This window comes from Polyodon spathula, chromosome 3, assembly GCF_017654505.1.
Source record: "Polyodon spathula isolate WHYD16114869_AA chromosome 3, ASM1765450v1, whole genome shotgun sequence".
Lineage (NCBI taxonomy): Eukaryota > Metazoa > Chordata > Actinopteri > Acipenseriformes > Polyodontidae > Polyodon > Polyodon spathula.
The window spans coordinates 9,609,042-9,622,777 of record NC_054536.1 but is presented as its reverse complement, the minus strand read 5'-3'; the positions used below and the strand labels follow the sequence as shown (position 1 = coordinate 9,622,777).

The following is a 13,736-nucleotide window of genomic DNA, read 5'->3' as shown; positions in this document are numbered from 1 at the left end:
TCAAAGTCTGTAGCAATACATGTACTCTAAATGCTGATAAAATAATGTATGCTTTAAGCAATCAATACACATTAGCTGTATTTTTTATTTTTTTTTCAGATCTCAAGGGATGAAAATTATGACCAATACTACATCGCCTTATCTGTTGGTCTTGATAAAACAATCCAGTAGGTACAAGTAACAGCTGCATAAAGCATGTATTTCATCTTTAAGACAAGATCGATAGAGAGGTTAATAGTATAAAATGTATTTTTTAAAGATGAATAGTGCGTTTCTGAAAAGGCTGGTAAAGATATAAAGGTGTTGTCCTTGTAATAGGACCTACACAAGGCTGTTTCTGCTGTTAGTTTGCAAACTGTCCGTTTCGCTCATGCTGGGTGCAATGACTATTTCATAATTTCTGTACTGCGTAGTCTTGAGGTATGAAAGGAATTCTTATTTACGGTTAATACTAAGTTCTGCTTCATGCTATTTAATGATGTACCAACTATACAAACATCCTAGTGATGAGAAAGAAGGTTAATTCTATTTTAGTTTTAGATAAATACTTGATTATATATGTATTCAAATATAACAAAACTGAGGAGATTTGCTTGTGTTCAAGATGGATGGATGGATCTCCAGTAACCTATGTGGCTTGGGAACAGCATGAACCTAATTTTGCAAATAATGATGAAAACTGTGTAACAATGTATAGAGGCATGGGTAAGTGTACATCAAGTCAAAATCAAACTCAACGCCTTTAAATCAAGATACAGCCATCAATTAACTTAATGAATATTTGTAATTGTCCTGCAAAGGACAGTGCTTGCATATTTGTTTGCACCTGTACCTGAAGTTCAGCTCACAAACTGACCCACCTCAGTAAAATGTGGGTTAGTACCTCCACTTGTTACAGAACAAAAGTATATATTTTTAAGCCAATGTGCAACATAGTGTAGCATTCTGTTGTTGCAAGCAGCAGTCATTTTACAATTATAGGCAAATTTGTGATATTTGACACTTCTGGTGCAATTAGAGAATGGGCACAATACTGGTAAGAGAACTGTGGGAAAATGTGTTATTGATGTTATCTCAATTCTAATGAGGTTGTTTCCCCTGGAATGAAGATTGAACCTTTGCTTTCAATGCCAGGCAGCTGTAATCCAGAGTTACTATATGACTCTGTTCACTGGGGCAATTTGGCACAGTTCAGACTTTTCAACTCACATCGCAATTGCAGTCTGATACGTTTTACCTGTCTCAGGTACCTTTCACTGTTTCCTTAAGAAAAGCAGGGCTGCCCTTACCTGAATGCATTGGGATGTGAGTTGAAAACCGGAACTCTTCCAAACTGCCCTAGTGCACATGGAGTCATATGGTAAACCTACTGTAATCGCATTAACATCTTCTGTTCAAAAAACTGATTATTCAACTATTCAGACAGAGATTAGAGCTACACAAACTGATTATTCAATTATTCAGACAGAGATTAGAGCTGCACAAACTGATTATTCAATTATTCAGATAAGGGCTTGACCTTTTCAAGTGAAGCAAGAGAAGAAGCAGCTGCTTGGATCTCCACGGGGTTTAAGCAAAGCAGCAATCCACACAAATACAAGCAGCTGTTTCTTCACTTGTTTCACTTGGAATGGTCAGTGAGCCCAATCAACACCAGCAACCCTCACCTGTGGAGAGCTTATCTGAATAATGGAATAATTGTTTCATGCAGCACTAATTGAGATCGAATTAGTATTGAGTCTCTCATTTTCTTTTGCAGGATTTTGGAACGATATCAACTGTGGCGAGTCATTTCCTTCTATATGTAAAAGAAGTGAAAATTTTGTTAATACCACCATGGGCCCCACAGTTCCTCCTGTCGGAGGATGTCCGGCTGACTGGTTATCATATCAGAAAAAGGTAACAGCTCAAAAGATTATACAGCACATAGACTTACAGGAGTGGATGTTTGGGTTGCTGTTAAGTAAGACAGCTGTTTTATTTTCTCTTAGTGCTACAAAATGTTTGGCATGAATGAAGCTGACCGAAAGACATGGACAGATGCAAGAACTCTTTGTATAAACCAGGGTGGAAATTTGGTTTCCATTGCAAATGCAAAACAGCAAGGTATGTAACACAATAAGATTAACAATAATGTTAACTGTGCCCCTGTATAACCAGTTCATTTGACACCCTCTGTTAATGTCATTGTTTTCCCCTCAAGTAGCATTTTGCACATGCCCACAACTATATTTCTCTTTTTAAACTGTGTTTGATAAATACAGTAGAGCTTTTTTGCTTATAATTAAAAAAAACAAAACAATATTCATAATTGTTGTGTGGCCAGGGTATATTTGAAATGACTATATACATGAAAATGAAAGGCCTCTTTATATTTAATTCAGTCAGTGTTTTGTGCTGTTACCATGTGCTATCTATCAGATTTTATTTACTTTGCACAAAGACTGCTTTCAATATTACTGTAAGAACCCAACTTTTTCTTATCACTAATTGGTTTCACAATATTTCTCATTGGCCCTGGTTATTTGTAATGTATAGTGCAGATCTCTCTAAATGGTCTGTCTCTCATATCTACCACCTGTATATCAGTGATAGGTCTTACAGCAGAATTGGGCTTCCTCATTGGCACTAAAGAACGCAATTATTTTTAAGTAGTTTCTGGATCTACACATGATTATTGATGATAGTAAACTGTTTCCTATTGTAGTATTTTGCATGCAGTTGTAAAGGGCGGTGTTGTGTGATAGATTCACTGCTGTTACAGATTCTGTCCTGTCCCGTCGGTGAGATGAGGTTAAAAGCTTTAAAACTACAGATGTTTTGTGGTTAAGATGCTCGCTTACGGTGTGCATGATCGTCGGTTCTCCCCCACCTCCGCCCTGTTACACAGTTAAACCAAAACTCTTTCATAGAACATGAGGCCATAATAAGTTATGAAAAAAACCTGTCTGGTTCTGAGTAGCTACAGTAATGCATCCCAGTGACTCCACAGCAACCACTTGGCTTGATATCCATCGCATAATCCACCAGGGGAGGAGCTAGCAGGCTCCAGAGCTATATGGGCAGCTGCCATTACGACAATGAGGTAGTGTGAGGTGCACTAGTTGCAGTATGCCTAGCTGTATTTCCATAAGTTTTATTTCTTTTAATATCCATATCAGTTGTTTATTCTTTTCATCTCTCTAGCTTTTCTTACATCTCAACTTCTGGATTTGCCTGTGGACGTATGGATTGGGTTAAATGACATCAACGCAGAGATGCGCTTCCTCTGGACTGATGGGATGGGGGTTTACTACACTAACTGGGCTAAAGGCTATCCAGTTTCAATGCCTCAAGGCAGGTTTACTTATGGAGACGAGGTAAGTTTAAGTCTTGGGGCATATCCTTTTGAACTTCTTATTATTGTGACAAGGTCGAATAAGAAAGAGCTGATACAACACAGGGTTTAGTATAAATACAAAAAACAGCTTTATTTCTGAGATAAAGATACACATTTCTGGAACAGTATATGCAGTTGAATGACTATAGCTTCTTGTACATTGTATTTGAGCAAGCTTAAAGGACCATAAAGTGGTAGTACCATATATTCTTAACATGTTCATGCAATACTGTGTAACAAAGCATAAGAAGGATTTAAGTCTTACATACAACAGGGAAACAATAATACAAAAACAATAATGAGAGAAAAAAGGCAATAGTGGCCTCCTATAAAAGAAATACAAAAACACATTGACAATCTGTGCAAATATACAATACATCAAATAGCCTACTTGAATGCGAAGAATGAGCATAAGTGCAAATATCAATCATTTAATTTTTAAACGCTATACATACAAACACACAAATCAAATAACAGTATTACATATAGTTGCATGTAATACAGCAATACTCAACATTTTGTTATCCACAAAGAAGATCACAGTAAGTCAACCTGGTAAGTATGTTCCATAACAAATGTTAATACTGAAAGCATTTCAAGTTTTAAAAAACGATTTCACTCGAGTCACAAATGTGCCTCGCTGCAGGTAGTCAATTTATACAATTTGGAAGGTATGTGCAGTTAGACTCCATGTTTACCAGTCTGCCCCCTGCTGGACACACATCCAAAACACACCAAATTCTACCTGGCTGTATTATTATTTAGGAATTTTAGTCATACATTTGTTAAAAAGGTAAGGCTTCAGGTTCGGAGGGACAGTATTTTTTTCAAGTGCAGTGTATTCTGGTACTTGTAGTTTTGGGTCTCTCAAAAACAGGACAATATTATTATTATTATTATTATTATTATTATTATTATTATTATTATTATTATTATTATTATTATTATCTTTTTTTTAAACATATGTTTCTACACTAACTCAGACCGAGTCCGGTGAGGTTCTCACGTGATTTCTGATGGTATGTGTTACCATACAGCGCTAAGATAAGGCAGGACCTTGATGTCCAGCCAGGACTGAAAGTGTTAAGTAGCTTCAAAAGTAATTTTATTTATTTTAAAACCTTTTTTTTTAAACCTTATTATGATGTTCATGTTTTTAGATGATCTGAGTTCTGTTTCATCAATATTTGATTTATTATTTAAATATGAAGGCTCTACTGTGTGGTAGTTGACTTTGACTTTTGTTAGTGCCCTTGCCTTGGGACATAACTCCAGTCGCTTAATTAGTACTTCTAAAACAGGGAGTAATATGACATCAATATCAATAGAAACTGTAAATCCCATAAAAGTGCATTTCATGTAAGAATTGTGGAATTATTAAATTGCAATAACCTTTTTATGACGTAATCATTTGTTTATTTAGGAATATGACTGTGTAATGATGACAAGTGGGTCGACCTCCAAACTGGCTGGGCACTGGAAAAATGAGGATTGTCTTGCAGTGAAAGGCTTTATTTGCCAAAAAAATTATGGTAAATAATGTAAATATTGTAAATATTTATGTACATCTAAAAAAGCACTTAAACTACCATTATCCAATTGACATGTGTTATTCAGGCTTATAAACAAGCCTTGATGGCCTTTTCTCATTCTCAAACCTTTATATTTGTATGCTTTCCCTTTACTATGGGATTTCAACCTTTTTAGAAAGTGCTTCTTTTCCCTCTGTCTCTGAAACTCACTGTGCATGAAGAGCAACATACAAATTGCTGCCAGCTGAAATCCTTTTTTGTCTTATTTTTTTCTTGTTCCAGATCCTAATTTCAGCAAACCACCAACGACAGCACCGCCCAAGGGTTATGTCCAATTTGACAAAAGCTCCTATAGAATAATAAAGCAAAAGTTAAAGTGGGATGAGGCTCGGAGACAATGCAAAGCAGAAGATGCAGAGCTGGCCAGTATTTTGAATCCTATGATACAGTCCTTCATTATGCTACAGGCAGAAAAATATGGAGAACCATTGTGGATTGGTTTGAACAGCAATGTGGTAAATTACACTGACTTTATTATTACTTAAGCATGATGAACAGTATAAAATAATGTGCCAGTAAACACATTTTTAAATACATATAAGTTGTTGAAGCAGTTACACATAAGGGATGCACTAGTAAAGTCATACTGCATCAATACATGTGTTATAAATTATAATAACATAGTTATTATATTTCATTACCACTAACTGTAGCACAGGGTAAAGGGAGTTAGTAGATGACCCGTGGTGTAAAATGCACACAGAGGAAAATATACTAGTACCCGCCAGTGCAAGAAAGACAGTGTACAGTGGTTAAGATTTGGGACTGCAGAGCACAAGGTACCGAGTTCCGCCCAGCCTCCACCTGTGTATTGGGTTGCATCGGCCTGTCGACCTTGCATTAGCGATAACAAAAATCTCTACCATATACAGAATGCTAAGCAGATGCCCATTTTCTTTTATTTGCTTATTTCATGATGGTAACATTGATTTGATGGACTAAATAAAGACATTGCAACACTTTACAACAGACCAGAAATATTAAACTCCATTTGCCATAACAGGCTTTAGATAACTTGGCTGGAGGAAATCCATTATCCATTTCCTACCTTTTCTTTTTTTTCTGATCTTTTGGTTCTTTGTTTTGTAAACTTTAATTCGACAGATTTTTAAACCACAGCAGCTGTTCGTTTAAAAAAAAAAAAAAAACAAGGTATCTAATCACTTCCTGTGCAGTCAGTCACATGGCTTGATTGCAGCTAGACCATTGGAGCAAAACTGAGCTACACCCAATGATTTGGTACCAGGAAGTAACAGAATATTTTACAACAGTATTAAAGTATAAATACATGCAAAGAACTAAAGGATTACCAACAGAAGAAAAGGTTTAAAAAGGGTTGTTTAGCCTTGTGAGCACTCCTTTAAAGCTTTCTAACCAAATGTAATCATGGATGCATATTGCAATATTAGACCTACATGTCATAAACCTTGCACAAAATGTAATGACAGCAATGCAAATCCACAGCAATCAAAATGGTTAACACAAAATGCAAGGAATAAATAAGGTAGGGTGAAATAAGTCTGTTTTATTTGTGGGTAACACAATATGGGATCAACATTCTTCAGTGTGACTGCAAGCGTTATACAAAGCTATATCATATATAATACAGAATTAAAATGACATTTCCTTTTCTATTTTTACACATCTTTTAAATGCCTGCATCTTTACCCTATTGTTGTTTACTCATTGTCAAAAGAAATCTCCACATCTCCATTGTCTCTTGTTTTTTCAAATCATTGCTGCATGAGAAATGTAAGTTACTGGGGGTTGGGGTTGTCTTTGTCTTCCTCATGTGTAGTCTATTGTCTTTATCGTTTTCAGACTGAAGGATATTTTAGATGGACTGACAGCTGGAGACTGAGTTATTCCAGATGGGCACCTACAGAGCCTAACAATAACATTGCATGTGTTTACATGGACAACGATGGAACATGGAAAACGGCTCCCTGTAACAACACTTACTATTCAGTGTGTAAACAGAGCAAAGGTAGGACACCAGCATGATTTTACCTGTACCCTTACTATTCAGTGTGTAAACAGAGTATAGGTAGAGCACCAGCGTGATTTTACCTGTACCCTTACTATTCAGTGTGTAAACAAAGTAGAGATAGGACACCAGCATGATTTTACATATACAATTTTTATGACCTACCTTTTGAACCACAAACCATCTGTAACATGCAACTGTACCTTCAAGAGATGTCAGGGTTTGTCTGCAAATCACAATTGATATGCAGAGGATGGGGTTGTCAATACAGAAAGTGTTTTGAGGGAATTCTGGTAACTCACCGTGACAGTCTTTTTCTCTGATTTCATAAAACCACTGTCAAGAGAAATATTGTGACTCAGTGCTCCGGATAAGGGTTTGAGTCATCCAGTAATTTACCCTCCAATTTAGGCACTATGTGAGTAAAATGTATTTTGGATAAGTAAAATGCAACGTTGCTTTGAAGTCATGAGTACTTTCAATAAATACTGTACATACTTGAATGCTAACTTCTTTTTGTTTGTTTTTCTAATCCCAACATTGTATTGTGTACTTAACATAGGACCTGTGTGCACATACTATATATTTCTAATATTTAAAAAAAAAAAGCAAATTAAGAGATTATAATATTGTATTCCTTATTGAATGCCATGCTACAGCAATACAAAACATCACAGTTCTCTCCAAAGACAGAATATTGTATTTATTATATAGATTTACCTTCCACAAATTTAGTTGACGGATAGATCAAGAATCCAATCGCTTATTTATCAAAGTTTTTTTTAATGAAAACCTGAACTTATTGGTCCTGTGTTTCTGGCAATTCCCAGTCAGACTAAAATTAGCTGTCTGTTGTGATTGTCTATATTTTTGTCTGATTTCTGCTGATGGAAGTTTATTAGCATGTTTCACAAATATTTTTCCCTGTAGAAAGATTAAATACAGGAATAGTTAAGCAGTACTGTTTGTTTTCAGATGTATTACACAGAGAAGCAGAATATTAACTACATGCAGTAAGAAGAGTGTAGCTATTGAATTAATGCAACTGTGTTTTTAAACGTATCCTGCATTTTGAATGAACCCTTTTTAATTAGAAAACTTTTTTATTGTACACGCAGGTGCAATTAGATGTTATTATATTTAACTATGAAGTAGTCTACAAAGAAGGCAATTTCTAATGTTTAGGCATGCTTTAAAAACTTTATTTCTAAAGTATAGTTCATTTTCAGGTTTACAATAGAGTACGATCATATTCTATGCACAACGGAAGTTTAGTGTTCAGTTTAGATTTAATGTTTGGGAGACTTTTGTAGGCCACATGAATTTCTGCTGTTAGAGTTGGAGTACTGGTGTCAGAGAATATGTGTTCCCCTAGGAACTAATATGTCTTTCCTCCTAAAGCCAATATTTGGGAATATTGGTTCCCCTTCCGAATATTTGCACCACCTTAATTTTTTGTAACAAAGCAATCTTTCTTTTCAAGTCTATATCCATGCATTGTCAATTAAAACCTTGATTTTAAGACCACCTTCCCTAACTCTAGATTTGCACCATCCAGCCCCGCTAACTGTTCCAGCCTCACCAAAATACATGAGAAGAGAACAGTGCACACGTTGCTCACATGTACTAGCAATATACATGCATAATTTACATACACATATGGAGGGGGTCGGTGGGAACCAATATTAGCTGAGTTGAGTAAAATGACCATGACGCTAGTTTGCCTTTACAGATATCCCTCCAACTGACCCCCCTCAGTTGGCTGGTAAATGCCCAGAACCAAAGAAAAGAAAAGTGTGGGTTCCTTTCCGTGGCCACTGCTATTTATTTCAGTCTGCGTCCATTGATAATTGGGCCCATGCTTCCATGGAATGTCTACGGATGGGTATGAATATTTGTATTTGTACTTGTATTGTTCACTTGCTTATTGCTGCTTTTAATATTTATCAATATTTTTATCAATGTATAGAGCCTTGGACTCATTTACAGTATAATCGTAAATCTCGAAAAACTACTCACTTCTAAATCTTTTGTAGTCATTTTTGTATTACTTTAGTATAAATACATGTTAATTTGGATTCATATCTTGGTTTTTTTTCTGACTTATGTGAACGAAAAGACACACATTTGCCCGTTTTCCCGTTGGAAATAGTGATATTTTGAAATATCAATGTCCTGGTCACAAAAGCAAAGTTTGTGGGGAATAATAGCCATTTTCTATACTTTTGAGGCATAAGCAATTAGGAAATAACACTTACTACCCAGGAACAACAACAAAAAAAAAATTGTTACACGGTGTAATGTATTCACGTCATTTTTTTATGTTTTTGTTCTTGTTTAAAAGGCGGTGCTTTGCTGAGCATTGAAGATGCTGCCGAGGCTAGATTTATAGAAGAAAACATTGAAATACTGCAGGACAGGATGAAATCCTTCTGGATAGGACTGTACAAAAATGTGGATGGTAAATTGATCTGCATGCACAACTTCTTTTAGATAACTGTGTGGGTATTTAAGGTAATTTTTGTTAGCTTTTCCAAATTCCAAAGATTTGTTTAAATAGGTTAAGGGTAGATAACATATTTTATCTACACCAAAATTCAGTCTGCACCTTTTCAGCTGCTAGGTATTCCAGCAACAGTGCCTCATCGGCATGCAGTGTTCTACATGGGCGGGTGTGTAATACACATAAATACAGACTTGCTTGTCCTTGATATCTGTGTATTTTGTGCCTCGTTTCAGGGAATTGGTTATGGATTGACAACTCTGTGGTGGATTATGTGAACTGGAATGCAGGAGAATCTGGAAAAAGCAAAGATTGTGTTGAGCTTCATACTGTCAGTGGAAAGTGGTACAATCTAAACTGTAACTCTTACAGAGGTTACATATGTAAAACATCAAAGAGTAAGTGACATTACCTGATTGGCTTTAATGATGTTTGGTACAATAAAGATTATCCTATAAAGGAATATGAAAAATGTACAAATTAGTGTCCTACTAATAATCATTATGTTGCGATACATTATTTGTCTAGAAGGTGGTGCAGCTATCAAAAGAATGAAAAATCATATCGAATATTAGATTCTGGTTTCATTGTGTACATATCTTTTAGATTCTCCTACCATGAAAAGATTAATAATTTCCCTCGACAGAAAAATATTAGAATGTATCCAGTAATAGTTAGTGATAATTACCAAAGCCTTCTGAAGCCCCATTTCAGTGTATTCATATCACCAGAGAAATGGTGTCTTCAAAAACTTCACAACTTTCTTCAACAGGTTACCTAAAGCCCACACACAGGCGTCTTTCTTTCAGCCAGGGTGAGAGGCTCTTTTGCACTGCCATAAAGATAAAAGGCTACAGATTGGTTTATGGAATATTTATTCTCATATTTTTTATCACATTCTCCCCGGTTGTTTTGCTACCCAGTTTTGGTATGATCAGTTCAGATCAATGTGACCTCAGTTCCCAAAGTCAAGCCAATTGCCTTTTTTCACTTGTCGAACCTGTGCAATAGATATTACTAAGCATTTGAGTCCTGGAGGCATGCCTCAGGCTTGGAGGTCTCCTATACTCTGTAGTTTCCTGGAGGCATGCCCCAGGCTTGGAGGTCTCCTAGATTCTGTAGTTGAGTCCTGGAGGCATACCTCAGGCTTGGAGGTCTCCTTGATTCTGTAGTTGAGTTCCGGAGGCGTGCCCCAGGCTTGGAGGTCTCCTAGACTCTGCAGTTGAGTCCTGGAGGCATGCCCCAGGCTTGGCGATCTCCTAGACTCTGCAGTTGACTAATCAGTACAGTGGTCTCTGAACAATGTTGAGGTGAACTTGCCCCAGACTACTAGGTGCAAAAGCCAATGCAGTGCTCCCTGTGAGTCCCCTTATAAACGTTTACCACAGTATTTTTGCACTGTAATTTTCCCAAAGCATGGTTATACTATGCACTTACCATAGCTTACCATGTTTAAGATGCTTTACAATACTTATCTATGCTTTACCATGCTTTCACTGTGCCTTATTACACTTTGTTGTGCTTTTACTATGGTAGACTTTTATGAGTGTCTCCAGCCAAGCTTGCCAACTCAAGCAATGCTTTTGTGAGTGATGGTGTGACAGCCTGGCGAGTGGTGATGTCAGGGCAGAGTGCAGGAAAGAAACAAGGGCAAGGTACTGCAGTAAAAAAGACGCTGCATTAATTTAAACAATAAATAAATAAAAGGTGTGAACAAAAACAAGTCACGAACACAAATAGGTCAGACTGGGCAATCGCCTTCACTGTTCCTCTATGTATTACCTTTAAATTTCTCTCTCCTCTCGCTCTCCCGTTCTCCACTTCCGCACACCCACCCGGAACATGGAGAGCTGCAGGCTTTTTATACCATGGCCGAGGGGTTTAAATAGCTTGTAATTATTCTATTACCCCTTGGCCACAACCTGCATGAGTTTTTAAATTACCCCTGGCAGAGGACGAGCTGCTACCTTGCCTCTGCCAGAACACATCTAAAATAAAAACAAAACAATAACAAACCAAACCGCACAGCTACTCTGTCATATTTACACATAAATAAGTTATAATACAAATAAATACAAAACCATAAATTGGGCAGGGGCGGAGGGCTGGACCCCGTTCTAAAAATAAACAAACTCTACATTTAAAAAGCAGGGCTTTCTTACCGCCCTGCTGGATATTAATAATGCCTTTTGATTTAATTTTTTTTTAGTTATTGAACAAACTGAGAAACCCCCAGCACAGGAAGGTAAGCAGATGAAGTTTCATGAACAGCTTTGCCATGAAACAGATTGGATTTCATTAAAACTTGTCACAATGTAATTGTTCTTGTCAAGTTTAAAGCATAGGCAGCTAATCTTTTATTCTAACTTGCTGGTTTATGAAAGTATATGTAATGCATGTAAGAGCACTCAACATTTTCTTTTCTTGAATTCAGTTTTCCTAAGTACATCAAGGTTATCCAAATTTTCTGGTTATGTTAGCCTTAGTCTATATTTATAAAAATATGTAAAATGTTGACGAAACTTGTGTTCTGTACTTTTTTCTTTTAGCTCGCAAACCTGAAGAAAAATCATCGCAAGGTTACACTGGGATTGTGGTGGCCGTGGTGCTCCTTATCTTAACAGGAGCTGGACTGGCAGGCTTTTTCATTTACAAGCGGGGGCATAGCCCTCCATCAGAGGAGAGCAACTTTGACAACACACTTTATTTCAATACTGAAACTTCACTTGGAACAAATGACACTAAAGTCCTAGTAGCTAATATTGAGCAGAATGAACAAGCAAGCATTTAGGTTATATAAAAATGTATACTTATATGTGTACTGTCAATAACTTTTTTTTTCCCCCTCTGCAATTGCCTTTTTTTCTAAACACTTTAGAACAGAAATGACAACACCTCAGTCACAGATGATGTTTCTTGTCCTGTGGATTAGTTTAAAACCTGTCTAATGTAAAACCCAACATACTATCTACTACTAAAGATACAATTGCAATGAGTCCTGTTTTACCGTAGCTGGTTCACCTTTAGTATACTACAAGTGTACTGCTTCGAAATTAGCATTGTGCTGATAATATTCTAAGAATAAGTTTAAAAAACACAGTGCTCAGTAGCATATATTGGGTTAAACAACGTATAATTGGGAAGAAAAAGATGTACAGGCAGTTTCTAATACAGTTCTCACCCTTTATAACGCTATAGTGGGGAGCCTTACTTACAAGATTGTGCTATTTGTGTTGCACCTTATAACGAGTATAAAAGGGCTACGACCCTGCCATGTTGTAACCGATTCCGCACTGTAACGAGGCGTGTTAACGGTAGAGCACTGTATTGATCTGATATACAATTTTCTTTTTGTTTTATTTTTTTAAATGTCATGTTTCCGTTTTCTTCCATTTACTGAATTATATTTGTTTGATCAAACCAAATCTGTGTCAAGATTTACTTTGTCTGCATAGAGCTCTGAATTAAAATGAATTTTTAAACAAAAAAAAACAACTTTTAAGCTTTCTTGATGACATTACAAGGAACATTTATATACAAGATCACATGCAGTGAATTAATAATGACCATGCATGACTGTGATACGTCACTCCTCAAAGTGTGCTCCCAGCTTCGCTGAGGAGACATCTATCCCTTTAGTTACAATGCAGTTCAGTAGATTTCAATTCTACTGGAAAGCCCACCATTTCATCTCATGAAGTTACAACTGTTTCAACATTTCCCTTACTACTTGCAAGCAAGCTCCAGTATTGAGTTATTGTTCTGTTTCTCTAAATCTCTGTTCAAAATGCAACTCACACTGTCTTGTACTTCCATTTTCCATTCCGTTTCCCCAATGTGTTGGGTGCAATAGACTGTGCACATGTGCCGCTAGCCCCTCCAGCTCATTCTGAGTATCTGTATAGGAATAGGAAACATACATTTTCTATGAATGTGCAGGTGACTTTTAATTATGCACACTTTAGCACTGCACCCCTGACTAAGTTAAATAAAAGCTTGTGACGGTATACAGTTGACTTATAGGCTACTCATGATAAAACAAATTAGTGGTATATTATTAATGCAACATTTGTTGCTTGTCTCTTGAAATTCGTATTAACGAGAACTGACTGTCCTCCTGCAAGTATCATAAGTTATGAATGTGGCACCATGATCTATTTTGTGTTAATTGCCTAGCCTATTAAGTAGGCCAAGTTAATAATAATACTGGTGATTAAAAAACAATTTTACTATTGTACTGTATACTTAGTGTTTCACGTTTTTGGTTTTTATATT

At 36.5% G+C, this 13,736-nt stretch overlaps 1 protein-coding gene across 1 annotated transcript in view; it reads left to right on the top strand.

The window, feature by feature from the left end:
* Nucleotides 1-12,953, top strand: part of mrc1a (mannose receptor, C type 1a) — a 31,168-nt gene extending 18,215 nt beyond the window's left edge. Inside the window, exons 18-30 of the mRNA XM_041244377.1 lie at nucleotides 100-167; nucleotides 605-705; nucleotides 1,760-1,899; nucleotides 1,992-2,106; nucleotides 3,187-3,359; nucleotides 4,803-4,911; nucleotides 5,194-5,426; nucleotides 6,793-6,958; nucleotides 8,691-8,843; nucleotides 9,303-9,419; nucleotides 9,698-9,859; nucleotides 11,671-11,706; nucleotides 12,011-12,953. Coding sequence (XP_041100311.1) covers nucleotides 100-167; nucleotides 605-705; nucleotides 1,760-1,899; nucleotides 1,992-2,106; nucleotides 3,187-3,359; nucleotides 4,803-4,911; nucleotides 5,194-5,426; nucleotides 6,793-6,958; nucleotides 8,691-8,843; nucleotides 9,303-9,419; nucleotides 9,698-9,859; nucleotides 11,671-11,706; nucleotides 12,011-12,252 — 1,815 coding nt within the window. The 3' untranslated portion in view covers nucleotides 12,253-12,953. The remainder of the gene's footprint in view (nucleotides 1-99; nucleotides 168-604; nucleotides 706-1,759; nucleotides 1,900-1,991; nucleotides 2,107-3,186; nucleotides 3,360-4,802; nucleotides 4,912-5,193; nucleotides 5,427-6,792; nucleotides 6,959-8,690; nucleotides 8,844-9,302; nucleotides 9,420-9,697; nucleotides 9,860-11,670; nucleotides 11,707-12,010) is intronic.
* The last annotated feature ends 783 nt before the right edge of the window (nucleotides 12,954-13,736 follow it).